General features: G+C 51.5%; 2 protein-coding genes across 3 annotated transcripts in view; one reads left to right on the top strand and one right to left on the bottom strand.

The window, feature by feature from the left end:
• Positions 1-2,314: 2,314 nt before the first annotated feature.
• Positions 2,315-5,090, bottom strand: ramac (RNA guanine-7 methyltransferase activating subunit). The gene is made up of 2 exons (XM_017687308.2): positions 4,765-5,090; positions 2,315-3,080 (listed from the first exon to the last, which is right to left on the bottom strand). Exons 1-2 carry the CDS (start codon positions 4,920-4,922, stop codon positions 2,966-2,968), a joined length of 273 nt encoding a protein of 90 aa, XP_017542797.1. The 5' UTR covers positions 4,923-5,090; the 3' UTR covers positions 2,315-2,965.
• A 5,455-nt stretch (positions 5,091-10,545) lies between these two features.
• The window catches only part of homer2 (homer scaffold protein 2), a 38,282-nt gene continuing 21,324 nt past the window's right edge, over positions 10,546-27,503 (top strand). Inside the window, exons 1-2 of one of the 2 annotated variants that reach the window (XM_037539713.1) lie at positions 10,546-10,746; positions 20,941-21,097. In XM_037539713.1, coding sequence (XP_037395610.1) covers positions 10,745-10,746; positions 20,941-21,097 — 159 coding nt within the window. In that variant the 5' untranslated portion in view covers positions 10,546-10,744. Of the gene's footprint in view, positions 10,747-11,247; positions 11,492-20,940; positions 21,098-27,503 lie in introns of those variants that run through there. The other variant, XM_037539712.1, reaches the window with a different exon arrangement.

Below are 27,503 nucleotides of genomic sequence, written 5' to 3'. Positions count from 1 at the left end.
ACAATTACATTAAATTAGGGTTATATCTGGTCAGATTATGGTTAAACATATTTGTAATAAATAGGTGAATGAAATTAGGATTAGATAGATTAGAATATATTTACATACTTTACCCTAAGATTAGGATTAGATGGAAGATGGATTAAGATTATTTAATAATTAGATTAGATTAGGGTTCAGTTAGATTAAATTAGGTTTAGATTAGATTGAATTAAAAATAGATGATCAGATTAGATTAGGTATAGGCTAGATTCTCTAATTCAGATTAAAGTTAGACAGAGTAGGTGAGATTAAGGTCAGATTAGGGTTTTGGTGTTCAGATGAAATTAGATCAGACAGAGCTGCAGGCTGATGTACGGGTCACATGACCTCACTGAAAGAGAAACTGAATATTCACGCTCCACCGGAGCCCAATGACCAGCGACACACACACACTCACTCTTACACACACACAAAGCAGATGTAGGTCGCACTGTGCTGCGGGGGAGGAGAGTGAGTGTGTGTGTGTGTGTGTGTGTGTGTGTGTGTGTGTGTGTGTGAGTGGGGGAGACAGGCAGTTCAGTGCAAGTCTGCACAACTGTCACATCACATCACACTCACACACACTCAGAGCTACTAAACACTCCTCTACACTTCTCTGCTCATCGTCTCTCACAGAGATAAAACTGACTGCCCACTCGCTGACCAACACAGATGACAGTGCAATCAGACAAACTGGACAAAGTAACTCAGTCCAGGTGATGCGCACACACACACACACTCATACAAACTGACCACTTTATCAGTTCCATTGACCGTATAGTTTCACTTTGTAGTTCTACAGTTACAGTAGACTGTAGTCCATCTGTTTCTCTGATACTCCGTTAGCCCCTTTTACCCTGTTCTTCAGTGGTCTAGACCCCATGGACCCCGACAAAGCTATTTGTATGGCGGGTCACTGACGTGCTGGTATGAGTTGATCAGACACAGCAGTGCTGCTGGAGTTTTTAAACACTGTCCACTCTATTAGACACTCCTACCTTGTCGGTCCACCTTGTAGATGTAAAGTCAGAGACGACAGCTCATCTGCTGCTGCACAGTTTGTCCTTCATCAGTGGTCACAGGACACTGGTCACAGGATGTTTGTTGCTCAGATTTAAAGTAAATCTATTGATGGATCATTATTAGAGCCACAGCAGCTGTGGCAGCAGATGAAAACAATAATAATAACAGTAATAATTATTTTGGCCTCCACCAAGCACCAGCGTGACCAAGGTGACCAGTGGCACACAGCAAACGGTGCTCTAGAAAAACTAGCCTTGTCCAGTCTTGGTAAATACGATTGTAACAATCACAGCTACAGTTAAATATTAAAACCAAATAGTAGATTAAATACACTGCTCAAAAAAATGAAGGGAACACTTAACACAATATAACTCCAAGTAAATCAAACTTCTGTGAAATCAAACTGTCCACTTAGGAAGCAACACTGACCATCAATTTCACAGCTGTTGTGCAAATGGAACAAACAACAGGTGGAAACATCTGCAACATCCTTCAGCATGACCGGTCTGGCAGTCGGTCAGTAACGGTGTGGGGTGGCATTTCTTTGGGGGGCCGCACAGCCCTCCATGTGCTCGCCAGAGGTAGCCTGACTGCCATTAGGTACCGAGATGAGATCCTCAGACCCTTTGTGAGACCATATGCTGGTGCGGTTGGCCCTGGGTTCCTCCTAATGCAGGACAATGCTAGACCTCATGTGGCTGGAGTGTGTCAGCAGTTCCTGCAAGATGAAGGCATTGAAGCTATGGACCGGCCCACCCGTTCCCCAGACCTGAATCCCATTGAGCACATCTGGGACATCATGTCTCGCTCCATCCCCCAACGCCACGTTGCACCACAGACTGTCCAGGAGTTGGCGGATGCTTTAGTCCAGGTCTGGGAGGAGATCCCTCAGGAGACCATCCGCCACCTCATCAGGAGCTGCCCAGGCATTGTAGGGAGGTCATACAGGCACGTGGAGGCCGGACACAACACTGAGCCTCATTTTGACTTGTTTTAAGGACATCACATCAAAGTTGGATCAGCCTGTCGTGTGTTTTTCCACTTTAATTCTGTGTGTGACTCCAAATCCAGGCCTCCACTGGTTAATAAGTTTGATTTCCATTGATGATTTTTGTGATTTTGTTGTCGGCACATTCAACTTTGTACAGAACAAAGTCTTCAATGAGAATATTTCATTCATTCAGATCTAGGATGAGTTACTGGAGTGTTCCCTTTATTTTTTTGAGCAGTGTATATAGACACACTTCATGTTGCAGTTAAAATCAGAAAGAATGCTTTGACTTCTGTTTATTCAACAATGTTTTCACAAGTAAACAAAAAGTGACATTTGATGTGATTACAAATTATTGGGGGGGTGGGGGGTGGTCCCTTTATTAAAACCTAAATCTGTATCAGCAACAAAAATAACTAAACTGCAGAGTAACGAATGTATTTTAATGAGTCTGTTATTCCGTCTCCTCTCTGCTTGTCACAGAGACCACGGAGAGAACAGGATGCAGCACTATCAGCGGTGGTGACGCTGTCTCCGATTGGCCGGTCAGTAGCGGTGGTGATGTCATCTCTGATTGGCCGGTCAGTAGCGGTGGTGACGCCGTCTCTGATTGGCCGGTCAGTAGCGGTGGTGACGCCGTCTCTGATTGGCCGGTCAGTAGCAGTGGTGATGTCTCCGATTGGCCGGTCAGTAGCGGTGGTGATGTCTCCGATTGGCCGGTCAGATGCGGTGGTGACGCCGTCTCTGATTGGCCGGTCAGTAGCAGTGGTGATGTCTCCGATTGGCCGGTCAGTAGCGGTGGTGATGTCTCCGATTGGCCGGTCAGAAGCGGTGGTGATGCTGTCTCTGATTGGCCGGTCAGAAGCGGTGGTGATGCTGTCTCTGATTGGCCGGTCAGTAGCGGTGGTGACACCGTGTCTGATTGGCCGGTCAGTAACGCTGATGTCTCTGATTAGCTGAGTTATGCTGGTTTCCTCCAGGTCCTGATCTCCAGCCAGGTGGTCCCGCCCAGTCTCTGCTCCTACGATAACCACTGTCCTGAAACCTAAACAACCAACACGTATTAAAGCACTTTCAGATATTATTAATATTACTACTAATAACATTGTAACATCAATAATAATAACAGTAATAATTATTATTGGTTGTGAAATCAGGCTAATGATCATGACGCACTGCTTTCTCTTAAGATGGAAAGGTGACATGGAGGAAACAGAATAACTGCCGAACTAAACGCTTTAGCGTCTTCTCAGGCCTGAAGGCAGTGAGTAAATCGAGTAGCTGCTCCATCTCAGTCATTTACACTGACATTTCATATCCAGCGAGAATCAAACATCACAGACATTCTGGAGTTAATCTGTGAGTGTGTGAATCAGAGCGTGTGTGTGAGTAAAAGTGTGTCTGTGTGAGTGTGTGTGTCTATCAGTGTGTGTATCAGTGTGCGTGTGTGCGTGAATGTATCTGTGTCTGTGTGTGAGAGAGCAAGTATCAGTGTGTGTGTGTGAGAGAATGTGTGTGAACATGAATGTGTGTATCAGAGTGAATGAGTCTGTGTGTGTATGTATCACAGTGAGTGTGTGTGTGAATGTGTGTGAACATGAATGTGTGTGAGTATCAGAGTGTGTGTATGTGAGTGTGTGTGAGAGCAAGTATAAGAGTGTGTGTGGGTGTGTGTATCAGAGTCTGTGTGTGTATTTATCACAGTGAGTGTGTGAGAGTGGGTATCAGAGTGTGTGTGTGAGTATCAGAGTGTCCGTCTGAGCGGGGCTTATTAACTCTAACCGACTCTGCCCGGTCCGTCTGAGTCTGAGCGGGGCTTATTAACTCTAACCGACTCTGCCCGGTCCGTCTGAGTCTGAGCGGGGCTTATTAACTCTAACCGACTCCGCCCGGTCCGTCTGAGTCTGAGCGGGGCTTATTAACTCTAACCGACTCTGCCCGGTCCGTCTGAGCGGGGCTTATTAACTCTAACCGACTCCGCCCGGTCCGTCTGAGTCTGAGCGGGGCTTATTAACTCTAACCGACTCTGCCCGGTCCGTCTGAGTCTGAGCGGGGCTTATTAACTCTAACCGACTCTGCCCGGTCCGTCTGAGTCTGAGCGGGGCTTATTAACTCTAACCGACTCCGCCCGGTCCGTCTGAGCGGGGCTTATTAACTCTAACCGACTCCGCCCGGTCCGTCTGAGCGGGGCTTATTAACTCTAACCGACTCCGCCCGGTCCGTCTGAGTCTGAGCGGGGCTTATTAACTCTAACCGACTCTGCCCGGTCCGTCTGAGCGGGGCTTATTAACTCTAACCGACTCCGCCCGGTCCGTCTGAGTCTGAGCGGGGCTTATTAACTCTAACCGACTCTGCCCGGTCCGTCTGAGTCTGAGCGGGGCTTATTAACTCTAACCGACTCCGCCCGGTCCGTCTGAGCGGGGCTTATTAACTCTAACCGACTCTGCCCGGTCCGTCTGAGTCTGAGTGGGGCTTATTAACTCTAACCGACTCCGCCCGGTCCGTCTGAGCGGGGCTTATTAACTCTAACCGACTCCGCCCGGTCCGTCTGAGCGGGGCTTATTAACTCTAACCGACTCCGCCCGGTCCGTCTGAGTCTGAGCGGGGCTTATTAACTCTAACCGACTCCGCCCGGTCCGTCTGAGTCTGAGCGGGGCTTATTAACTCTAACCGACTCCGCCCGGTCCGTCTGAGCGGCGCTTATTAACTCTAACCAGACGGTGTTTTACCGCGTGTCTCTGTAGCGCGCGCCTCCGCCGCCTCCTCCTCGCGCGCTCCTCCAGCCTTCCAGCACCGGCGGCTCCTGAGCTCCGCTCCGCACGCGCTGCTGGAACTCCTCATCTTCCTCGGTGAAGCGGCTCGCGAACTGCGCCTCGTACTCAGCCATCAGCGCGCGCGACGAACCAACACAACAACACAAGCTCGTGCGCTTCCGGCCGTCGCAAACAGAACCCGCACGCGCACCGATCAGACCGGAAACCTCTCTTCCGGAATAAAATCCGAAAATACTGAGACGTCACCGCGCGAGACCAGCACGCCACGGGACTCGCGCTGCGCACCCTTTATTACAGTCCCCCTCTCGCTCTACCTCCACGGCAAAGGTTCCGCAGCACTTCCGTTCCTCCACACCGGAGTAATCAGAATCAGAACTGAATCAGAATCAGAACTGAATCCGAACTAGAACTGAATCACAATCAGAACCGAATCAGAACTGAATCAGAATCAGAGCTGGATCAGAACTGAATCAGAGCTGAATCAGAACTAGAACTGAATCACTATCAGAACTGAATCAGAGCTGAATCAGAACTAGAACTGAATCACAATCAGAACTGAATCAGAGCTGAATCAGAACTAGAACTGAATCACAATCAGAACTGAATCAGAACTAGAACTGAATCACAATCAGAACCGAATCAGAACTGCAGTTCCTGCTGGGAAAAGTTTCTCAGTGACTTCAGCTTCTGCATCAGGTGCTGCATTCAACATGGCGGTGCCCTCCACACAGGAAGAGATCACATGTTTTAAAGTTTTTTAAAATAAACATTTTGATTTTTTTCAAAATCAAAAGCACAGAGTTCAAAGTAGAGTGGAGGGGCAAGGCTGAACCGCTATAGTAGAATGGGTGGAGCTAAACTGCTGTAGCTGAATGGTGGTGTAAAACTGCTGTAGCTGAATGGTGGGGCTAAACCGCTGTAGCTGAATGGGTGGAGCTTAACTGCTGTAGCTGCATGGTGGGGCTAAACTGCAGTAGCTGAATGGGTGGGGCTAAACTGCTGTAGTAGAATGGGTGGGACTAAACTGTTGTAGCTGAATGGTGCAGCTAAACTGCTGTAGGTGAATGGTGGAGCTAAACTGCTGTAGGTGAATGGTGGAGCTAAACTACTGGAGCTGAAGGGTGGAGCTAAACTGCTGTAGTTGAATGGTGGAGCCAAACTGCTGTAGCTGAATGGGTGGGGCTAAACGGCTGTATTTGAATGGGTGGAACTTAATTGCTGTAGCTGAATGGTGGTGTAAAACTGCTGTAGTTGAATGGTGGGGCTAAACCGCTGTAGCTGAATAGGTGGGGCTAAACTGCTTTAGCTGAATGGTGGGGCTAAATTCCTGTAGCTGATTGGGTGGAGCTTAACTGCTGTAGCTGAATGGGTGGAGCTAAACGACTGTAGGTCAATGGTGGAGCTAAACTGCTGTAGCTGAATGGTGGAGCCAAACTGCTGTAGCTGAATGGGTGGGGCTAAACCGCTGTAGCTGCATGGTGGGGCTAAACTGTTGTAGCTGAATGGGTGCAGCTAAACCACTGTAGCTGCATGGTGGGGCTAAACTGCTATAGCTGAATGGGTGGGGCTAAACGGCTGTAGTTGAATGGGTGGAGCTAAACTGCTGTAGTAGAATGGGTGGGACTACACTGATGTAGCTGAATGGTGGCCCTAACTTCTGTAGCTGAATGGGTGGAGCTAAACTACTGTAGCTGAATGGGTGGAGCTAAACGACTATAGGTGAATGGTGGATCTAAACTGCTGTAGCTGAACGGTGGAGCTAAACCGCTGTGGCTGAATGGATGGAGCTAAACTACTGTAGCTGAATGGTGGAGCTAAACTGCTGTAGCTGAATGGTGGAGCGAAACTGCTGTAGCTGAATGGGTGGGCTTAACCGCTGTAGCTGAATGGATGGAGCTAAACTGCTGTAGGTTAACGGTGGAGCTGAACTGCTGTAGCTGAATGGTAGAGTTGAACTGCTGTAGCTGAATGGTGGGGCTAAACTGCTGTAGCTGAATGGGTGGGCTTAACCGCTGTAGCTGAATGGGTGGGTCTTAATCGCTGTAGATGCATGGTGGGGCTAAACTGCTATAGCTGAATGGGTGGGGCTAAACTTCTGTAGCTGAATGAGTGGAGCTAAACTGCTGTACGTTAACGGTGGAGCTGAAATGCTATAGGTCAATGTAGCTGAATGGGTGGGGCTAAAAGGCTGTAGCTGAATGGGTGGAGCTAAACTGCTGTAGCTGAATGGGTGTGGCTAAAAGGCTGTAGCTGCATGGTGGGGCTAAACTACTGTACCTGAATGGGTGGAGCTAAACTGCTGTACGTTAACAGTGGAGCTGAAATGCTGTAGCTGAATCGGTGGGGCTAAACTGCTTTAGCTGAATGGTGGGGCTTAATTCCTGTAGCTGATTGGGTGTAGCTTAACTGCTGTAGCTGAATGGGTGGAGCTAAACGACTATAGGTCAATGGTGGAGCTAAACTGCTGTAGCTGAATGGGTGGAGCTAAACGACTATAGGTCAATGGTGGAGCTAAACCGCTGTAGCTGAATGGGTGGGGCTAAAAGGCTGTAGCTGAATGGGTGGAGCTAAACTGCTGTAGCTGAATGGGTGTGGCTAAAAGGCTGTAGCTGCATGGTGGGGCTAAACTTCTGTAGCTGAATGGGTGGAGCTAAACTGCTGTACGTTAACGGTGGAGCTGAAATGCTGTAGCTGAATGGTGGAGCCAGACTGCTGTAGCTGAATGGGTGGGGCTAAACAGCTGTAGTTGAATGGGTGAAACTTAATTGCTGTACCTGAATGGTGGAGCTAAACTGCTGTAGCTGAATGGGTGGAGCTTAATTGCTGTAGCTGAATGGTGGAGATAAACTGCTTTAGCTGAATGGGTGGGCTTAACCGCTGTAGCTGAATGGGTGGGTCTTAATCGCTGTAGATGCATGGTGGGGCAAAACCGCTGTAGCTGAATCGGTGGGGCTAAACTGCTTTAGCTGAATGGGTGGAGCTAAACGACTATAGGTCAATGGTGGAGCTAAACCGCTGTAGCTGCATGGTGGGGCTAAACTGCTGTAGCTGAATGGGTGGGGCTAAAAGGCTGTAGCTGAATGGGTGGAGCTAAACTGCTGTAGCTGAATGGGTGTGGCTAAAAGGCTGTAGCTGCATGGTGGGGCTAAACTACTGTACCTGAATGGGTGGGGCTAAACTGCTGTAGCTGCATGGTGGGGCTAAACTACTGTACCTGAATGGGTGTGGCTAAAATGCTGTAGCTGAATACTAGGGCTGAACTGCTATAGGTGAATGGTGGAGATAAACTGCTGTAGCTGAATGGTGGAGCTAAACCGCTGTGGCTGAATGGGTGGAGCTGAACTATTGTAGCTGAATGGGTGGAGCTAAACAACTGTAGCTGAATAGTGGAGCTAAACTGCTGTAGGTTAACGGTGGAGCTGAACTGCTGTAGCTGAATGGTGGCCCTAACTTCTGTAGCTGAATGGTGGAGCTAAACCGCTGTGGCTGAATGGGTGGAGCTGAACTATTGTAGCTGAATGGGTGGAGCTAAACGACTGTAGCTGAATAGTGGAGCTAAACTGCTGTAGGTTAACGGTGGAGCTAAACTGCTGTAGCTGAATGGTGGCCCTAACTTCTGTAGCTGAATGGGTGGAGCTAAACTATTGTAACTGAATGGGTGGGGCTAAACTACTGTAGCTCAATTGGTGGAGCTAACCTACTGTAGTTTAACGGTGGAGCTGAACTTCTGTAGCTGAATGGTGGAGCTAAACTGCTGTAGGTGAATGGGTGGAGCTAAACGACTGTAGCTGAATGGTGGAGCTAAACTGCTGTAGGTTAACGGTAGAGCTGAACTGCTGTAGCTGAATGGTAGAGCTGAACTGCTGTAGCTGAATGGTGGAGCTAAACTGCTGTAGCTGAATGGTGGAGCTAAACTGCTGTAGTTGAATGGTGGGGCTAAACTGCTGTAGCTGAATGGGTGGGGCTAATCCGCTGTAGCTGCATGGTGGGGCTAAACTGCTGTAGCTGAATGGGTGCAGCTAAACCGCTGTAGCTGAATGGGTGGAGCTAAACTGCTGTAGCTGAATGGGTGCGGCTAAACTGCTGTAGCTGCATGGTGGGGCTAAACCGCTGTAGCTGAATGGGTGGAGCTAAACTGCTGTAGCTGAATGGATGGGGCTAAACTGCTGTAGCTGCATGGTGGGGCTAAACTCCTGTAGCTGAATGGGTGGGGCTAAACTCCTGTAGCTGAATGGGTGGGGCTAAACGGCTATAGTTGAATGGTTGGAACTAAACTGCCATAGTAGAATGGGTGGGACTAAACTGATGTACCCGAATGGTGGGGTTAAACTTCTGTAGTTGAATGGGTGGAGCTACACTGCTGTAGGTTAAGGGTATAGCTGAACTGCTCTAGCTGAATGGTGGAGCTAAACTGCTGCAGCAGAATGGGTGGAGATAAACGACTGTAGGTGAATGGTGGAGCTAAACTGCTGTAGCTGAATGGTGGAGCCAAACAGCTGTAGCTGAATGGGTGGGGCTAAACGGCTGTAGTTGAATGGGTAGAGCTAAACTGCCGTAGTAGAATGTGAGGGACTAAACTAATGTAGCTGAATGGTGGACCTAATTGCTGTAGCTGAATGGTGGGGCCAAATTCCTCTAGCTGAATGGGTGGAGCTTAAGTGCTGTAGCTGAATGGTTGGAGCTGAACTGCTGTAGCTGAATGGTGGAGCTAAACTGCTGTAGTTGAATGGTGGGGCTAAACTGCTGTAGCTGAATGGGTGGGGCTAAACCGCTGTAGCTGCACGGTGGGGCTAAACTCCTGTAGCTGAATGGGTGCAGGTAAACCGTTGTAGCTGAATGGTGGAGCTAAACTGCTGTAGGTTAACGGTGGAGCTGAACTGCTGTAGCTGAATGGTAGAGTTGAACTGCTGTAGCTGAATGGTGGGGCTAAACTGCTGTAGCTGAATGGGTGGGGCTAATCCGCTGTAGCTGCATGGTGGGGCTAAACTGCTGTAGCTGAATGGGTGCAGCTAAACCGCTGTAGCTGAATGGGTGGAGCTAAACTGCTGTAGCTGAATGGTGGGGCTAAACCTCTGTAGCTGAATGGTTGGAGCTAAACTGCTGTAGCTGAATGGGTGGGGCTAAACTGCTGTAGCTGAATGGGTGGGGCTAAACTGATGTACCCGAATGGTGGGGTTAAACTTCTGTAGCTGAATGGGTGTAGCTACACTGCTGAAGCTGAATGGGCGGGGCCAAACCGCTGTAGCTGAATGGGCGGGGCTAAACCTCTGTAGCTGAATGGGCGGGGCTAAACCTCTGTAGCTGAATGGGTGTAGCTACACTGCTGTAGCTGAATGGGCGGGGCTAAACCTCTGTAGCTGAATGGGCGGGCCTAAACCTCTGTAGCTGAATGGGTGTAGCTACACTGTTGAAGCTGAATGGGCGGGGCCAAACCGCTGTAGCTGAATGGGCGGGGCTAAACCGTGCCGGGCTGTATGAGTAATAGGCTCCGAAGCTTTAACCCTGGTGTTTTTGGTGATTCGGCTCTTTAAGTCCAGGTCAAGTCTGTCCAGCAGGACCGGAGGTGGAGCTTAATGCACCATTTCCTTAAATATATATATATATTTTTTTTTTGTTATTTTAATACGTGAAAGAAGATTTTTCCGGCAGCTCGCGCTCACCCGCGCACGTGTGCGCTGTCCTGCTCGCGCTCGCCTGACGGAGTTCCAGGCTGTTTCATTAGTAATGATGGGTCTCAGGTGTGCAGAAGGACTTCAGCAGCGGGGCGCGCGCTGGCTTCCTGCGTTCCTCCCCCTGCTGTTTGTTTGTTTGTTTGTTTTCTCATTGCTGCCCCAGTAAATGTCTCTGGGATTGTTTATGAACATCGACCTCGTTCCGCGTGCGGTGCAGAGTTCTCCTAAAGCGCGTGGGAGCAGCAGGCCTCGACTCTCGCCTCATGTAAGTAGCCCCCGAGCCCGCGCGCGCTGGAGAGCAGGAGCCGGGGGTCCTGACCGCTGAAATGTTTTTGATGAAAATGGATTTTTCAGATTTTCGCGGCTGTTTTTGATCAGCGGGTAAATGCGATGGTGTTTGTGTGGGCGTTGTTTTTGTTCCTACCCGTTTTCGGGCTCCACACATGGTCTAAATCATACCCGTATTCGGACAGAACGCGCCCGTAATTGGGCTGATTTTCAGTTCCACCTTAAACGATGCCGCTGTCGGTGTTTAACTGCACCCATATTCTGTCAAAACGCACCCGTTTCCCGGCTAAACACACTGCCCTACTATTGGTGGACTGTTGGCTTTTTAGCCAATCACAGCGCAGGGATTGTGACACTCCTCGCAAATCCCAACGCAAGAAGCATCAAATGCCCAGTCAATTCACACGCACGAGCCGAGACACAGCAACCAATCCCAGCGCAGGAGGCGTGGTCTTTCCCGAATACAGGTGCGCGAACAAACTCCACCGCGGTTTGTCTCCGTCTAATTTAAAGCCGACTGGGAAACGGAGCGCGAGCTGCAATTAGACGAGCTCAAGGTGCATGAGAACCGTCGCGCGCAGAAACCAAAGATAAACTGTGAAAAGGTGTGTGGAAGCCCGGGAGCGCGCGGAGTTGGAGGTGTTTGGTGAGGAGCTTCTTGATGCCCAGCGGATTCTCTGAGACTCGGAGCTGCTGATCGGATCGGAGTCCGCGGCCATGGGGTGAGTGACGGGCTCAACTTGCTCGGGTTCTCCTGCTGCTGGTGCGCCTTTTCAGCTCCACCTTAAACGGAGCGGCGGTCACTTTCAGGCCGGGAGCCGCCAGCGTGCTCCTGCCGCGCCGTGTGAGGTGGACCTGCGGGCCGGAGCCCGAACCAGGGGAAAGTTAGTTTGCGGCGTGGACTTTGGACGCGAGCTGTCGGTCCGCGGGCGCGCGATCTCCTCGCCGTGGTGAAGAGCAGCGAGTGTGTGGGAGGAGCAGAGCTCCGCGCAGGAGATGGTGGTCTGCAGGATCTCATTCCCGCTGGGCTTATTGGGTTAAATCAGCATCTCCACCGTCATCTTAATGTAGCTCTGCTCGCTGACTGGATCAGACTGGAGGTTACAGGGGGTCACTCTAGGCAGTGTCGGTGGGCTCTAGAGGGGTTAGAGAGGTTTTTTTGGTAATGTGGTGAAAAGTGTGGGTTCTTGGTGAGTTTGTGGCAGTTTTGTGGGTTGTTGGCAGGGTGTGTGTGTGTGTGTGTGTGTGTTATTGTGGGGTTGATGTGGTTGTGGTGGTGGGGTGCTGGTGGTGGTGGGGTTGGTGTGGTGGCGTTACTGTGGGGTTGGTGTGGTGGCATTACTGTGGGGTTGGTGTGGTGGCGTTACTGTGGGGTTGGTGTGGTGGCGTTACTGTGGGGTTGGTGTGGTGGCGTTACTGTGGGGTTGGTGTGGTGGCGTTACTGTGGGATTGGTTTGGTGGCGTTACTGCGGGGTTGGTGCGGTGGCGTTACTGTGGGGTTGGTGCGGTGGCGTTACTGTGGGGTTGGTGCGGTGGCGTTACTGTGGGGTTGGTGCGGTGCCGTTACTGTGGGGTTGGTGCGGTGGCGTTACTGTGGGGTTGGTGCGCCGTTACTGTGGGGTTGGTGTGGTGGCGTTACTGTGGGGTTGGTGTGGTGGCGTTACTGTGGGGTTGGTGTGGTGGCGTTACTGTGGGGTTGGTGCGGTGGCGTTACTGGCGTTACTGTGGGGTTGGTGCGGTGGCGTTACTGTGGGGTTGGTGCGGTGGCGTTACTGTGGGGTTGGTGCGGTGCCGTTACTGTGGGGTTGGTGCGGTGGCGTTACTGTGGGGTTGGTGCGCCGTTACTGTGGGGTTGGTGTGGTGGCGTTACTGTGGGGTTGGTGTGGTGGCGTTACTGTGGGGTTGGTGTGGTGGCGTTACTGTGGGGTTGGTGCGGTGCCGTTACTGTGGGGTTGGTGCGGTGCCGTTACTGTGGGGTTGGTTTGGTGGCGTTACTGGCGTTACTGTGGGGTTGGTGCGGTGGCGTTACTGTGGGGTTGGTGCGGTGGCGTTACTGTGGGGTTGGTGCGGTGGCGTTACTGTGGGGTTGGTGCGGTGGCGTTACTGTGGGGTTGGTGCGCCGTTACTGTGGGGTTGGTGTGGTGGCGTTACTGTGGGGTTGGTGCGCCGCTACTGTGGGGTTGGTGTGGTGGCGTTACTGTGGGGTTGGTGTGGTGGCGTTACTGTGGGGTTGGTGCGCCGTTACTGTGGGGTTGGTGCGCCGCTACTGTGGGGTTGGTGCGCCGTTACTGTGGGGTTGGTGCGGTGGCGTTACTGTGGGGTTGGTGCGGTGGCGTTACTGTGGGGTTGGTGCGCCGTTACTGTGGGGTTGGTGCGGTGGCGTTACTGGCGTTACTGTGGGGTTGGTGCGGTGGCGTTACTGGCGTTACTGTGGGGTTGGTGCGGTGGCGTTACTGTGGGGTTGGTGCGGTGGCGTTACTGTGGGGTTGGTGCGGTGGCGTTACTGTGGGGTTGGTGCGGTGGCGTTACTGTGGGGTTGGTGTGGTGGGGTTGGTGTGGTGGCGTTACTGTGGGGTTGGTGCGGTGGCGTTACTGGCGTTACTGTGGGGTTGGTGCGCCGTTACTGTGGGGTTGGTGTGGTGGCGTTACTGTGGGGTTGGTGTGGTGGCGTTACTGTGGGGTTGGTGCGCCATTACTGTGGGGTTGGTGTGGTGGCGTTACTGTGGGGTTGGTGCGCCGTTACTGTGTTGGTGTGTGTGCTGCTGGGTTTAATTAGGAGTTTTGTTGGATTTTCGGAGGTGTGTGTGTGTTATGATGGTTTTCCGCTGTGCTGTTATTATTGGGTTTTGGCTCATTTTGGAAAGGTGGTGTGACTGTGGTGAGGCAGCTGGAAGCAGCAGACCAAGCACAGTTAGGTGCTGTTACACTGTAATGCAGCCGCTGATGCAGATTTTCGGTGTTTGTTGTATGTTCATATTTATATGTGTATGTTTCTTAATATCAGAGGCACTAAAGACTTTAGAATGACCTGGGCTGTGTGTGTGTGAGTCTGTGTGAGTCTGTGTGAGTCTGTGTGAGTCTGTGTGAGTCTGTGTGAGTCTGTGTGAGAGTGTGTGAGTGTGAGTGTGTGTGTGAGAGTGTGTGAGTGTGTGAGTGAGTGTGTGTGTGTGTGTGTGTGTGTGTGTGTGACGATGGAGTTGACCCAGAGGCCTCAGGAATGCCGCGCTGCCACAGCCAGAACAAAGAGATAACACACACAGTGGCCTAACGCAGCAGCCTCTGACGCCGACCGTGTAAAACCGGTCTGAGTTCTGTTGATCTTAATCAGGTTCCTGTTGGAGTTCCAGCATCACTCAACCTGCAAACGCAGCCGGTTACCTTGGTCACTTTCTCTGATGGTCTGATTTAGATTCTCACATTGTGGATTGAAACTGTGAACATGACTGTGACGTTTATGGTGAACAGTCAGTCCGGTTAAACACGAGGAGCTGAGTAGTGTGTTTCTTAAAGAAGGAAAGTCATACATAAACATGTATAAAGTGTTTATAAGCAGTGTAAAGCAGCTCTGTCCGATGCTGGTAGTGTTTATTACAGTAATAACTGACCATTTCTGTGTAGTGTGTTCAGTGTATTGTCTCTGATTGATCACAAGTATGATCTATAACCGTGAACTCAGCTGGCCCTGGAGCGGGTTAGTTGTGCAGCATATGTTGCCATCGTCATACGGCTGGTAAAATGTGATCCTGTCATAAAACAGAAAATCTAGGATCAGATTAAACTAAGCTTAAAAGTTAGCTGGATAAGCAGGAGATCCTGCTTTGTGAGCCAGAGTGCTGACCAACCCAAATTCTGACTGACCACACCAGAGTTTGTCAAACCACACCTGTTTTCAGGATACACCACACCCATATTCTGACAGGGCCTCTCCTATTGACAGACCTCTTGTGTAAGACCACTGTGTGTGTGTGTGTGGAGCCTGTACGACGTTCTGCAGCCTGTCGGACCAGTCTGAGGAGTCTCAGCTTGCGTCACACGCACCTTTCTGTCACAGTCTGCACTACAGTTCACAATGTCTAACCCTACCCACACACACAGCAGTCATTAAACACAACTTTAAAACAATGTCATCTTATTTAAGATTTAACATAGGATTTACTGTTATAATGTATATATGTGTGCATTTCAGTGCTGATGTGTATATAAAACCTGAGAACGGACGTGTGGTCTTTGCTCACAGAATGCAGTATGAAATATCAGCCAAAGAGAAACGCAAGTCTTCCTAAAAATGTGCAGTTACTTTTAAATGTATAATGCACATACTGTACTTATGCTGTATTTAACATGATATACAGTGGTACATATAGGCTGAGAGATGCCGGTTTTATTGTCCTAACTATCGCTTTAATGGTGGGTTGGTGTAGTTTTGTCCTGGTCACGAGGTGCTATGGAAGTTAATAATACACTGAAGGTATTTAAAGCGTCCTGCAGCTGGGTCTGCTCAGATTCCTCTGCTCAACAGGTGGAAATCGGACACAGGGAATATTTAAACATGAACATTTCCATACAGACCACACATAGAAACTGAACCGCAGGGTCCGTTCACCACAGAAATCCTGCAGAACACAGGACCGCCTATCAGAACACAGCTCATTTACAAATCAGTTTAATTGTAAGGGGTGAAGAGAGGCAAAAAAATAATGAAGAAATTAATTAAAACAAATGTGTAAATGTCTGAAATGAGACGTTTAAATGTTTATTTCCTGTTATTGTGTAACACAGCACTGTGTTTATTTATCACAGTAAACACTCATTTCCTGCTGTGATGATGAAGCTGTGAAGCCGATTGGTCAGTATTGATCAGTGATTGGTCTTCCTGCAGTGTGTCGACCCCCAAGCGCCTCTGTGAGACAAACTTATAGATTAACCACACACACACACACACACACACAGTGGCCTAACGATGGCGTAACGCTGTGCTGAACGTTTGACGTGTTGATCTTTGTTGAGATGCTGTAAACAGATTTGAGAAATATTCAGAAACCGTAGTTTAATCTCACAACCAGTGAGTTCCAGCCTAAACGTGCACAGGTTTTCATGGTGGGTGTGTGGGGTTATTTAAAGGTGTTCTGAAGCTCCGCCCAGTCTGGCCTTAAAGTCTGCGGCGCTAAACGGCTTATTGGTGCTGAGAGCATCAGAGCACGCCTGAACTCAGCAGAGCACTCGCGCAGGAGAGGGTGTGTGTGTGTGCCAGAGAGAGTGTGCATGTTGGGATGTTGGTGGTGTTGGGTAGTTAAAGGCTGGTAAATGATAGGGCAGTGCTGTGTTACAGATGGAGCTGCTGGCCATCTGCTGCTGTCCTGCAGAGCCTGAGCTGATTATGCAACCACAGAGCCTATAGACCACCATTCATGTGATTATTCACTCAGACCACTGTTAATGGGATTATAACCTCATGGTGCAGCTGTAGACCATCATTCATCTGACTGTATACACACACAAGTTGTGCAGAACGCTATTTAACATATTATGCTCAGAACCTATAGACCACCATTAATCTGAATAAATACTCACAAATCCTACAGACCACTCCTAATACGCTCAGAACCTACAGGCCATCATTCATCTGATTATACGCCCACAGAAGCTGTAGACCGTCGCTCGTCTGATTGTACGCCCGCGGAGGCTGTAGACCGTCGCTCGTCTGATTGTACGCCCGCGGAGGCTATAGACCTGCGCTCGTCTGATTGTACGCCCGCGGAGGCTGTAGACCTGCGCTCGTCTGATTGTACGCCCGCGGAGGCTGTAGACCTGCGCTCGTCTGATTGTACGCCCGTGGAGGCTGCAGACCGTCGCTCGTCTGATTGTACGCCCGCGGAAGCTGTAGACCTGCGCTCGTCTGATTGTACGCCCGCGGAGGCTGTAGACCGTCGCTCGTCTGATTGTACGCCCGCGGAGGCTGTAGACCGTCGCTCGTCTGATTGTACGCCCTCGGAGGCTGTAGACCGTCGCTCGTCTGATTGTACGCCCGCGGAGGCTGTAGACCTGCGCTCGTCTGATTGTACGCCCGCGGAGGCTGTAGACCTGCGCTCGTCTGATTGTACGCCCGCGGAGGCTGTAGACCTGCGCTCGTCTGATTGTACGCCCGCGGAGGCTGTAGACCGTCGCTCGTCTGATTGTACGCCCGCGGAGGCTGTAGACCGTCGCTCGTCTGATTGTACGCCCGCGGAGGCTGTAGACCGTCGCTCGTCTGATTGTACGCCCGCGGAGGCTGTAGATCTGCGCTCGTCTGATTGTACGCCCGCGGAGGCTGTAGACCGTCGCTCGTCTGATTGTACGCCCGCGGAGGCTGTAGACCTGCGCTCGTCTGATTGTACGCCCGCGGAGGCTGTAGACCGTCGCTCGTCTGATTGTACGCCCGCGGAGGCTGTAGACCTGCGCTCGTCTGATTGTACGCCCGCGGAGGCTGTAGACCTGCGCTCGTCTGATTGTACGCCCGCGGAGGCTGTAGACCGTCGCTCGTCTGATTGTACGCCAGCGGAGGCTGTAGACCTGCGCTCGTCTGATTGTACGCCCGCGGAGGCTGTAGACCGTCGCTCGTCTGATTGTACGCCCGCGGAGGCTCTAGACCTGCGCTCGTCTGATTGTACGCCCGCGGAGGCTCTAGACCTGCGCTCGTCTGATTGTACGCCCGCGGAGGCTCTAGACCTGCGCTCGTCTGATTGTACGCCCGCGGAGGCTGTAGACCGTCGCTCGTCTGATTGTACGCCCGCGGAGGCTGTAGACCGTCGCTCGTCTGATTGTACGCCCGCGGAGGCTGTAGACCTGCGCTCGTCTGATTGTACGCCCGCGGAGGCTCTAGACCTGCGCTCGTCTGATTGTACGCCCGCGGAGGCTCTAGACCTGCGCTCGTCTGATTGTACGCCCGCGGAGGCTGTAGACCGTCGCTCGTCTGATTGTACGCCCGCGGAGGCTGTAGACCGTCGCTCGTCTGATTGTACGCCCGCGGAGGCTGTAGACCGTCGCTCGTCTGATTGTACGCCCGCGGAGGCTGTAGACCTGCGCTCGTCTGATTGTACGCCCGCGGAGGCTGTAGACCTGCGCTCGTCTGATTGTACGCCCGCGGAGGCTGTAGACCTGCGCTCGTCTGATTGTACGCCCGCGGAGGCTGTAGACCTGCGCTCGTCTGATTGTACGCCCGCGGAGGCTGTAGACCTGCGCTCGTCTGATTGTACGCCCGCGGAGGCTGTAGACCTGCGCTCGTCTGATTGTACGCCCGCGGAGGCTGTAGACCTGCGCTCGTCTGATTGTACGCCCATTCTGTGTGTAAGTCTGTACGAGGAGCTAATGCTGTCAGCGTTTGAATGGTTGAGCGAGTGCATCAGTAAATATTTTCATATTTAGTGCTGTTATTTGGAAGCATCTGCTTTGCTGCAGCATCTTAACGAGTTTAGAGTGATTATATTTCTGGACGCTTGTAGTTTGTAGTGATGATTCCCACTCTTCCTTTCAGCTGTTCTTCTTCCTTACGGTAAGTTTTAGTGATTGACGCATGCAGCAGTGTCCTGTGAGTCACGATGCCTGTGTACGGTGGAAAACTCCTGAGTGTGTCAGTTTTAGGGCATCTGAGATGCGCTGGATGCTCTGCATGTGCCAGCGCTGTGTCGTCGTATGTCCCTGTAGTTTTACATTAGCTGTTTTTGGGGAAAACCTCCTGGATGGAAATGTATTCAGTACCAAGATGGCAGAGAGTTGCAATGAGGGCCTAATGCTGACACTGGCCTTAGAGCTAGAGAATAAATGAACAGGAAAACAAACGAATACTATGTAACGACTGAAGGTATTAATGACTTTAAAAGCTAATGGTGCATCTCGTAAACCTGCAGTGATGTCCTGATGATGGCTGATGTTGCTCAGATACCCTTACTTAGCTGGTCAGTCTCCTTCAGGCACTGACTAGGGACGCGGGCGAGCAGGCCAAACGATGCGGCAGTACCTGTTGTTCTAGCCTTCAGGCTGTGATGTCCCGTGGTTTTGGAACAGCAGGTATGACTGCATTGTTTTGTCACCCTTTCAGAGAATTCCTGACATGTTCTGGATGGCTTTGCTGTGACACAGTGAGGATGGGCCTCTGTTTTTTGTTTATGAAGGATGTTTCAGAGAGAGGTAGAGCCAGGCTGGGCAGGAGGAGGGGAACTCCCCGGCATGGCATGAGGAAGGAGCCTGAGCAGGAACCCGAACTCTGAGGGTAACTCATACTGCTCTGGAGTTGATGGGTGAAAGGAGCGGGACGTGGCTAAAGTGTTTCTACACCGTGTTCATATGATCCACACAGTCGCTCTGACAGACTGTAATACACTACAGGAAGCGTAGGGGGCGATACGGCTTCTATTGGTTTGCATAAAAGAAGTCAGTTATTACTGACGAAACCAGGTGACTGCAGCTGTAACAAGAATAACTGTCGATATGATAATGCTTTATAGAAATAACTGATTGCATGTATGAGGTGTTACAGCAGCTGTAGGGAGGCTTTAGGCTGATGGAAAGTTCTGTAAACGTTCTAGTGGATCATGTGTGCGTTTGGCAGCCACAGTGTTTTAATTGAATATCGTCATTGATGAAGTTGACTGTAAAGAACTCTGAATCATAGACGGGCATAAACTGAATGATCTCCACTGGAATTTAAGTCTATGAAGAAACTGGCTTTTTATCAGACTGGGTTTGACCGCTAGAGCAAGCTGAGTAGGTTCAACCGTTCAAGTCCCGCCCACTCGGTTGCAGGTCCAGAGCAAGGGTCAGCTCCGGCTGTCAGGAGAGCAGCGTCCAGGCGGACTGAGTGTCCAGCGGGCTGCACAAACGGCACTCTGGGTAAATCAGATTAGCATTGGGGTTGAGTTTGGGATTAATGAGGACAGAGCGAGTTTGATTTCTCTGAGGTGTGATCTCTTATTAATCTCTTATTAATCTTTTATTAGTTCAAACTGACTGCAGGCTGTCTCTCTCACTCACACACACACGTGTGCACACACACACAGACAGCTAAAGGTCAGTCAGGGTCACTGCAATCACACACTGAGGGACAGCTTGGACAGTCGTTTCTCAGAGATCCTTTCTGCTTTTGGGATCAGATCAGTTTATATACATAATTCTTAATGCTTGATTAATCAATTTATTTCATGAATTCTCAGCTCAAAGCTGCTGGACTCGCAGTTGTTCTAAACTTCTCCACGATTAAATTGTTAATATTGGGCCTGTCATAAACAAAACAGTTGATCACAATCACATTTCCTATTTGCTCTAATTTGACACATAAATAAAGTTTTGGTCCATTTATAAAGACACACATTGTTTTATGTACAGTCAGTGAGTGAAACGCTCCGTTCTAGATAAACTGACCGAGTCAGAGCTGTTCACAGTGGTGGTGATGGGAACCAGACGTCCCTCTAAAAGCTCCTCACAGTGGTGGTGATGGGAACCAGACATCCCTCTAAAAGCTCCTACAGAAAGTTCCTACATGAACTGGTTCTGAATTCACTGCCTGATGACTGAGACGCTGTTTTATGAGAGTTTAGAGAACTTCAACTCCATTCATGGTGGAGGGAGACATGCAGGGCGCTGTGCGGCAAAATAGTCCCCAAAGAAAACTCATTATTCCAGATTTTCCACTGTTTTCCATCATCGGCATTCCATATAAGCTCATAAGACTCGTGTAGGTTCTCTGGTGGTTCTGGATGGTAAATAAAACGTCTATATCTGTGTTGTAGTCATTGTTTAAAACAGTTTGGAATTTTCTTTCAGTAGGAAATTTAATTGGAACATTTAATATTAATAATACGATTATCGTCTCAGTAGCTGGAGGGTTTGCGCTGCTTCCCAGCTGTTAGCATCCCGCGAGCACCGCTGTTCTGGAATTATGTTACTTGTATTCTGAAAAGCAGAACTGAACTTCTTTGTAATCTGGGGTTTAATAACAAACAGCAGCAAATAAAAAGTCCTGCAGGTTCACTGAACATTTACTGCAACCGATTTTATTAAGAGATCAATCGCTCATCAATACAGCCACAGAAATACTGAACTCTCACTCACATGAAGTGACCTGCTGAACGGTCAGAAATGTCCAGCACCTGTTACAACCACCAACCTCTCTCTGTTTCTCTCTCTCTCTCCCCATCAGGGAGCAGCCGATCTTCACCACCAGGGCCCATGTGTTCCAGATTGATCCCACCACCAAAAAGAACTGGGTTCCTGCCAGTAAACAGGCCGTCACCGTCTCGTACTTCTACGACAGCACACGCAACAGCTACCGCATCATCAGCGTGGATGGGTCTAAGGTCAGTTCAGCTGGATTTCTGCCACTTTCTGATGGCCCCCAGCGGCCCACAGAGTTTGAGTTTTTGTAACATCTTTTTCGTTTAGTCTGGTTTCACACTGCAGCACCTAAAACACAAATTACACACGTGGATTATTATCCATCAGAGATGTCACCAAGAAAATATCAAATATTACACTTTACAAACAAACATAAACACCGTCACACTGTCTCAGCTCAGACGGTCTGAGCACGACACGTTTATCACATCTCAGATTTTACATCTGTGTTTATTGTGAAACTGCACATGCAGCTGTTTCAGTGAGTTTATGGTGTAAATATGATCATCTTCCTGAAAAAGTTGCTGTGATCATCAGCGCCAGCTTTAACCCTCAGCCCACAGTTACTGTATGTTCTTCTACATTAAGTTTAAGTGAGGAGGACGGTCCTGCGGAAGTCAGCGTCTGATCCATGACGCGCTGTTAAAGCGCAGAACCTTTGAGCTCCTGCGTCTTACCTAAAGAACAAATCCCACAAGATTAAGACTCTTATTAGTCCCACAACGGGGAAATTTCACCTCCGCGTTTATCCCATGCAGTGAAACACCACACACACACTAGTGAACACACTTGCTCGGAGCGGTGGGCAGCCCTCACACACTCGCACTGCACACGCTCTCCCACACTTACGCTCACACATTAACACACACACGCTCGCGCGCACACACACGCACTCACGTACACACACTCAGTTGCACACACTTGAACGTGCTCTCGCACACACACTCGCACTTGCACACACTCACTCACTCACGACACCATCTCCACCACACTTCACCTAGCTCTCTCCCACCTACGTCAGAATGCTGTTCATAGACTTCAGTTCAGTGTTCAACACCATCATTCCTCAGCAGCTGATTGGAAAACTGAGCCTGCTGGGCCTGAACGCCTCCCTCTGCAACTGGATCCTGGATTTCCTATCAGAGAGACCTCAGTCAGGATGGGTAAGAACATCTCCAGCACCACCACACTGAGCACCGGTGTCCCTCAGGGCTGTGTGCTCAGTCCACTGCTGTTCACTCTACTGACTTACGAGTGAACTGCAAAGTGCAGCTCAAACCACATCATCAGCTTCGCTGATGACACGACTGTAGTGTGTCTGATCAGCGAGAAGTCAGCATAGACGAGTCAGAGTACAGAGAGGAGGTGCAGCAGCTAACGGACTGGTGCGGAGCCAACAATCTCTGAATGTGGACAAAACTAAGGAGATGGTTGTTGACTTCCGAAGAGTGCGAGGTGACCACCCCCCACTGAACATCACTGGCTCTGCTGTGGAAATCATCAGGAGCACCAAGTTCCTCGGTGTCCACATCACAAAGAACCTCACCTGGTCCCTCAACACCAACTCCATAGCCTAGAGAGCCCAGCAGCGCCTCTACTTCCTGCAGAGACTGAAGCAGGCTCATCTTCCCCCTCCCATCCTCACCATGTTCTACAGGGGGCCTGTGGAGAGCATCCTGAGCAGCTGCATCATAGCCTGGTTTGGGAATTGCGCTGCCTCAGATCGCAAGACCCTACAGCGTATAGTGAGGACAGCTGAGAAGATCATCGGGGTCTCTCTCCCCTCCATCATGGACATCTATACCACACGTTGTGTCCGGAAAGCCACCAGCACTGTGGACGATCCCGTCCATCCCTCACACGGACTTTACTCACTGCTGCCGTCTGGCAGAAGGTACCGGAGCATCCGTGCCACCACTGCCAGACTCAAGCAATCAGGTTTTTACACTGACAAGGACTGAACCCCTGCCCCCCACACACACACACACTCCACACACAGAACTCTTTTGATGCTCTACCTGCACTACCTGGATCATCTACTCTGTGTTTACACTGTTTACTCTGGTTTTTCTGCCTCAGTATCTGCTGTGTTTCTGTCTGTCGTCTGACTGCGTGACTCTCAGATCACAGCAGGTTCATATCTCTGCACCTTATTCCTGTGCTGTGTCGGTGCTACACTGTCCTGTCGTGGCTGTGCATGGCGGTCTGTCGTAGGAACTGGGCTCCGTCGTGGCTGTGTGTGGCGGTCTGTCGTAGCAGCTGGGCTCCGTCGTGGCTGTGCGTGGCGGTCTGTCGTAGGAACTGGGCTCTGTCGTAGCAACTGGGCTCCGTCGTGGCTGTGTGTGGCGGTCTGTCGTAGCAGCTGGGCTCCGTCGTGGCTGTGCGTGGCGGCCTGTCGCAACAAGTGGCCTCCGTTGTAGCTGTGCGTGGCGGTCTGTCACAACGAGTGGGCTCCGTCGTAGCTGTGCGTGGCGGTCTGTCGTAGCGACTGGGCTCCGTCGTAGCTGTGCGTGGAGGTCTGTCGTAGCGACTGGGCTCCGTCGTAGCTGTGCGTGGCGGTCTGTCGTAGCGACTGGGCTCCGTCGTAGCTGTGCGTGGCGGTCTGTCGTAGCGACTGGGCTCCGTCGTAGCTGTGCGTGGCGGTCTGTCGTAGCGACTGGGCTCTGTCATAGCAACTGGGCTCCGTCGTGGCTGTGCGTGGCGGCCTGTCGCAACGAGTGGGCTCCGTCGTAGCTGTGCGTGGCGGTCTGTCACAACGACTGGGCTCCGTCGTAGCTGTGCGTGGCGGTCTGTCGTAGCGACTGGGCTCTGTCATAGCAACTGGGCTCCGTCGTGGCTGTGCGTGGCGGCCTGTCGCAACGAGTGGGCTCCGTCGTAGCTGTGCGTGGCGGTCTGTCACAACGACTGGGCTCCGTCGTAGCTGTGCGTGGCGGTCTGTCGTAGCGACTGGGCTCCGTCGTAGCTGTGCGTGGCAGTCTGTCGTAGCGACTGGGCTCCGTCGTAGCTGTGCCTGGCGGTCTGTCGTAGCGACTGGGCTCCGTCGTAGCTGTGCCTGGCGGTCTGTCGTAGCGACTGGGCTCCGTCGTAGCTGTGCCTGGCGGTCTGTCGTAGCGACTGGGCTCCGTCGTAGCTGTGCCTGGCGGTCTGTCGTAGCGACTGCGCTCCGTCGTAGCTGTGCGTGGAGGTCTGTCGTAGCGACTGCGCTCCGTCGTAGCTGTGCGTGGCGGTCTGTCGTAGCGACTGCGCTCCGTCGTACCTGTGCGTGGCGGTCTGTCGTAGCGACTGCGCTCCGTCGTACCTGTGCGTGGAGGTCTGTCGTAGCGACTGCGCTCCGTCGTAGCTGTGCGTGGAGGTCTGTCGTAGCGACTGCGCTCCGTCGTACCTGTGCGTGGAGGTCTGTCGTAGCGACTGGGCTCCGTCGTAGCTGTGCGTGGCGGTCTGTCGTAGCGACTGCGCTCCGTCGTACCTGTGCGTGGAGGTCTGTCGTAGCGACTGGGCTCCGTCGTAGCTGTGCGTGGCGGTCTGTCGTAGCGACTGCGCTCTGTCGTAGCTGTGCGTGGCGGTCTGTCGTAGCGACTGCGCTCCGTCGTACCTGTGCGTGGAGGTCTGTCGTAGCGACTGGGCTCCGTCGTACCTGTGCGTGGCGGTCTGTCGTAGCAACTGCGCTCTGTCGTAGCTGTGCGTGGCGGTCTGTCGTATTGAGTTTGTGCTGCCCTCTCAAGCTTTAACCTGTACTGACGTGTTTGCAGTCAATAGCATTAAGCTGTGAGCAATACTGGGTGAGATTAACCGCTGTTTTATATGTGTGGTCTATAACTAATACTGCGTGAAAGCTGTGATGTTTGGACGTGGAGCCTTTTTTTTTTTTTTTTCCTTTCATAAACTGCACCCGTGTAAAGCTTCTAAACACTCACTGTGTGTGTGTGTGTGTGTGTGTGTGTGTGTGTGAGTGTAAGGTGTGTGTTCTCTGAGGATTTTGAGCGGATGTGCCCTCCCTCTGTGCTGCGTTTATGTGCTGGGTTGCCATGGAGAAATGTCCCTCTGTGTGGGCACAGGCCTGCTGATGTCACACACATGCACGTTTACCAAACTGCACATGCTGTGTGTGTGTGTGTGTGTGTGTGTGTGTGTGTGTGTGTGTGTGTGTGTGTGTGTGTAAAATGCGGTGAGAGAGGTCCGTATTCAGGAGCAAACTCACACACTCAGCTTTACAGCAGTCACTGTACCCCACACCCACACACATCTCCTTACAGCACCTGCTGCTCTCACTCTCCCCTGACACACACACACACTCTCTCACACACACACACACACACTCTCACACACAGCCATGCTAATAAATACTGTATTCATCCAAACAGTCATCTCTGACACAGACATGGCTCCTCAGCAAGAGGTCAGCTGATGGGCCTGATATAGTCGTCCCTGTAGCTTGTTTATGGGGTTGGGTCAAAGTCATTGGAGTCACTGTTGGGTCAGATACCGTAGAGTTGCTATTGAGTGCAGGGTGAATGGAGTGATAGTTGGTTCCAGGTTACTATTGACATTAAGGTTGTGTTGGGTTCTTTTGAGCCATAATTGGGTTGGGCCTTTGGGGTTGTCGTCGGGCTTAAGGTTGGGTCAGAGTCTTTGGGGTTGCCTTTGCGGTCAGGGCCCTCGCGGTCCCTGTTGCGTCAGGGTCTTTGCTGGCCTTATTGGCTTGCAGTCCTCGTTGGGGTCAGGGTTTAGGTCATTGGAGTCATTGTTAGTATTACAGGGATATTGTGGTCAGGTTTAGGTCAGTTAAGGGTCAGGTTGAAGGTTGAGTTAATGGTATAGGGGTTGGATTAGGTTTGGTTTGTAATGGAAAAGAGTTTGCAAGTGGGGTCTCAGGTGGTGTTGGGGTCATTGAGATCCCCGGGGTCCCTGTTTGGATTAGGGTCATTGGGGTCCCTGTTGATCTCAGTCCGTTTGGTAGTTTCTCGCGGCTCCATGCAAGTGCTGTGTTCCTGTGAGTGTGTTGCTCAGATGGTTAGCTGTCACACCCTCAGTGCTCTTGCTGAAGGTCCCACTGAGGAACGGCCTGTCTCTCTCACACACACTTCAACAGCTCTCAGCAGATTAACCACAGTGTGTGTGTGTGTGTGTGTGTGTGTGTGTGTGTGTGGGGGGGGACATCAGTGAAGTGGAGCCGCAGTGTGTAAGCGTTTGACTGGTGTAACATGGATAAAGTGGATTAAACTTTCAGCCGATTATCCGATTAACCAGCAGAGAGAGAGGATTCCTGTGTGTGCGTGTGTATGTGGTGTTATGTTAAATAGTTGGCTAAAGAAACATAAAGAGACGTGAGTGTGTTTAGATTGATGGAGGTGGTTTCAGTCTTTGATGCTAATTTGTGCTCTTGTCCTACTAGACGTTGCTGTGAGATAAGAATCCCAATTATACGGTCATCACTGACTGTTTCTGCTATTTCAAGGCTCTCCTGGTTGGGTGTGTATGTGTGCGCGTGTCTGGGTCTAGGGTTGTGGGTGTGGATGTGGGTCTGTGTGGGAGTGTGGGTATGGGTGTCTGGCTGTGTGGGTCTGTGGGTGTCTGGCTGTGTGGGTCTGTGGGTGTCTGGCTGTGTGGGTCTGTGGGTGTGGGTCTGGGTGTCTGGCTGTGTGGGTCTGTGGGTGTGGGTATGGGTGTCTGGCTCTGTGGGTATGGGTGTCTGTGGGTGTCTGGCTGTGTGGGTCTGTGTGGGTCTGGGTGTCTGGCTGTGTGGGTCTGTGGGTGTCTGGCTGTGAGGGTCTGTGGGTGTCTGGCTGTGTGGGTCTGTGGGTATGGGTGTCTGGCTCTGTGGGTCTGTGTGGGTCTGGCTGTGTGGGTCTGTGGGTGTCTGGCTGTGTGGGTCTGTGAGTGTCTGGCTGTGTGGGTCTGTGGGTGTGGGTATGGGTGTCTGGCTGTGTGGGTCTGTGGGTGTGGGTATGGGTGTCTGGCTCTGTGGGTCTGGATGTCTGGCTGTGTGGGTCTGTGGGTGTGGGTATGAGTGTCTGGCTCTGTGGGTCTGTGGGTGTGGGTATGGGTGTCTGGCTGTGTGGGTCTGTGGGTGTGGGTATGGGTGTCTGGCTCTGTGGGTCTGTGGGTGTGGGTATGGGTGTCTGGCGGTGTGGGTCTGGCTGTGTGGGTCTGTGGGTGTGGGTATGGGTGTCTGGCGGTGTGGGTCTGGGTGTCTGGCTGTGTGGGTCTGTGGGTGTGGGTATGGGTGTCTGGCTCTGTGGGTGTGGGTCTGGGTGTCTGGCGGTGTGGGTCTGGGTGTCTGGCTGTGTGGGTCTGGGTGTCTGGCTGTGTGGGTCTGTGGGTGTGGGTATGGGTGTCTGGCTCTGTGGGTCTGGGTGTCTGGCTGTGTGGGTCTGTGGGTGTGGGTCTGGGTGTCTGGCTGTGTGGGTCTGTGGGTGTGGGTCTGGGTGTCTGGCTGTGTGGGTCTGTGGGTGTGGGTCTGAGTGTCTGGCTGTGTGGGTCTGTGGGTGTGGGTATGGGTGTCTGGCGGTGTGGGTCTGGGTGTCTGGCTGTGTGGGTCTGTGGGTGTGGGTATGGGTGTCTGGCTCTGTGGGTCTGTGGGTGTGGGTC

The sequence above is a fragment of the Pygocentrus nattereri genome, chromosome 7 (genome assembly GCF_015220715.1).
Source record: "Pygocentrus nattereri isolate fPygNat1 chromosome 7, fPygNat1.pri, whole genome shotgun sequence".
Lineage (NCBI taxonomy): Eukaryota > Metazoa > Chordata > Actinopteri > Characiformes > Serrasalmidae > Pygocentrus > Pygocentrus nattereri.
The sequence above is the reverse complement of the archived record's forward strand: the minus strand, read 5'-3'. Positions and strand labels throughout refer to the sequence as shown.

Coding starts and splice junctions, on each gene's coding strand:
- ramac (XM_017687308.2), bottom strand. CDS start 4,922: ATGGCTGAGTACGAGGCGCAGTTCGCGAGCCGCTTCACCGAGGAAGAT. Junction 3,081..4,764: donor GCGCGCTACAGAGACACGCG/GTAAAACACCGT, acceptor TTGGTTGTTTAG/GTTTCAGGACAGTGGTTATC.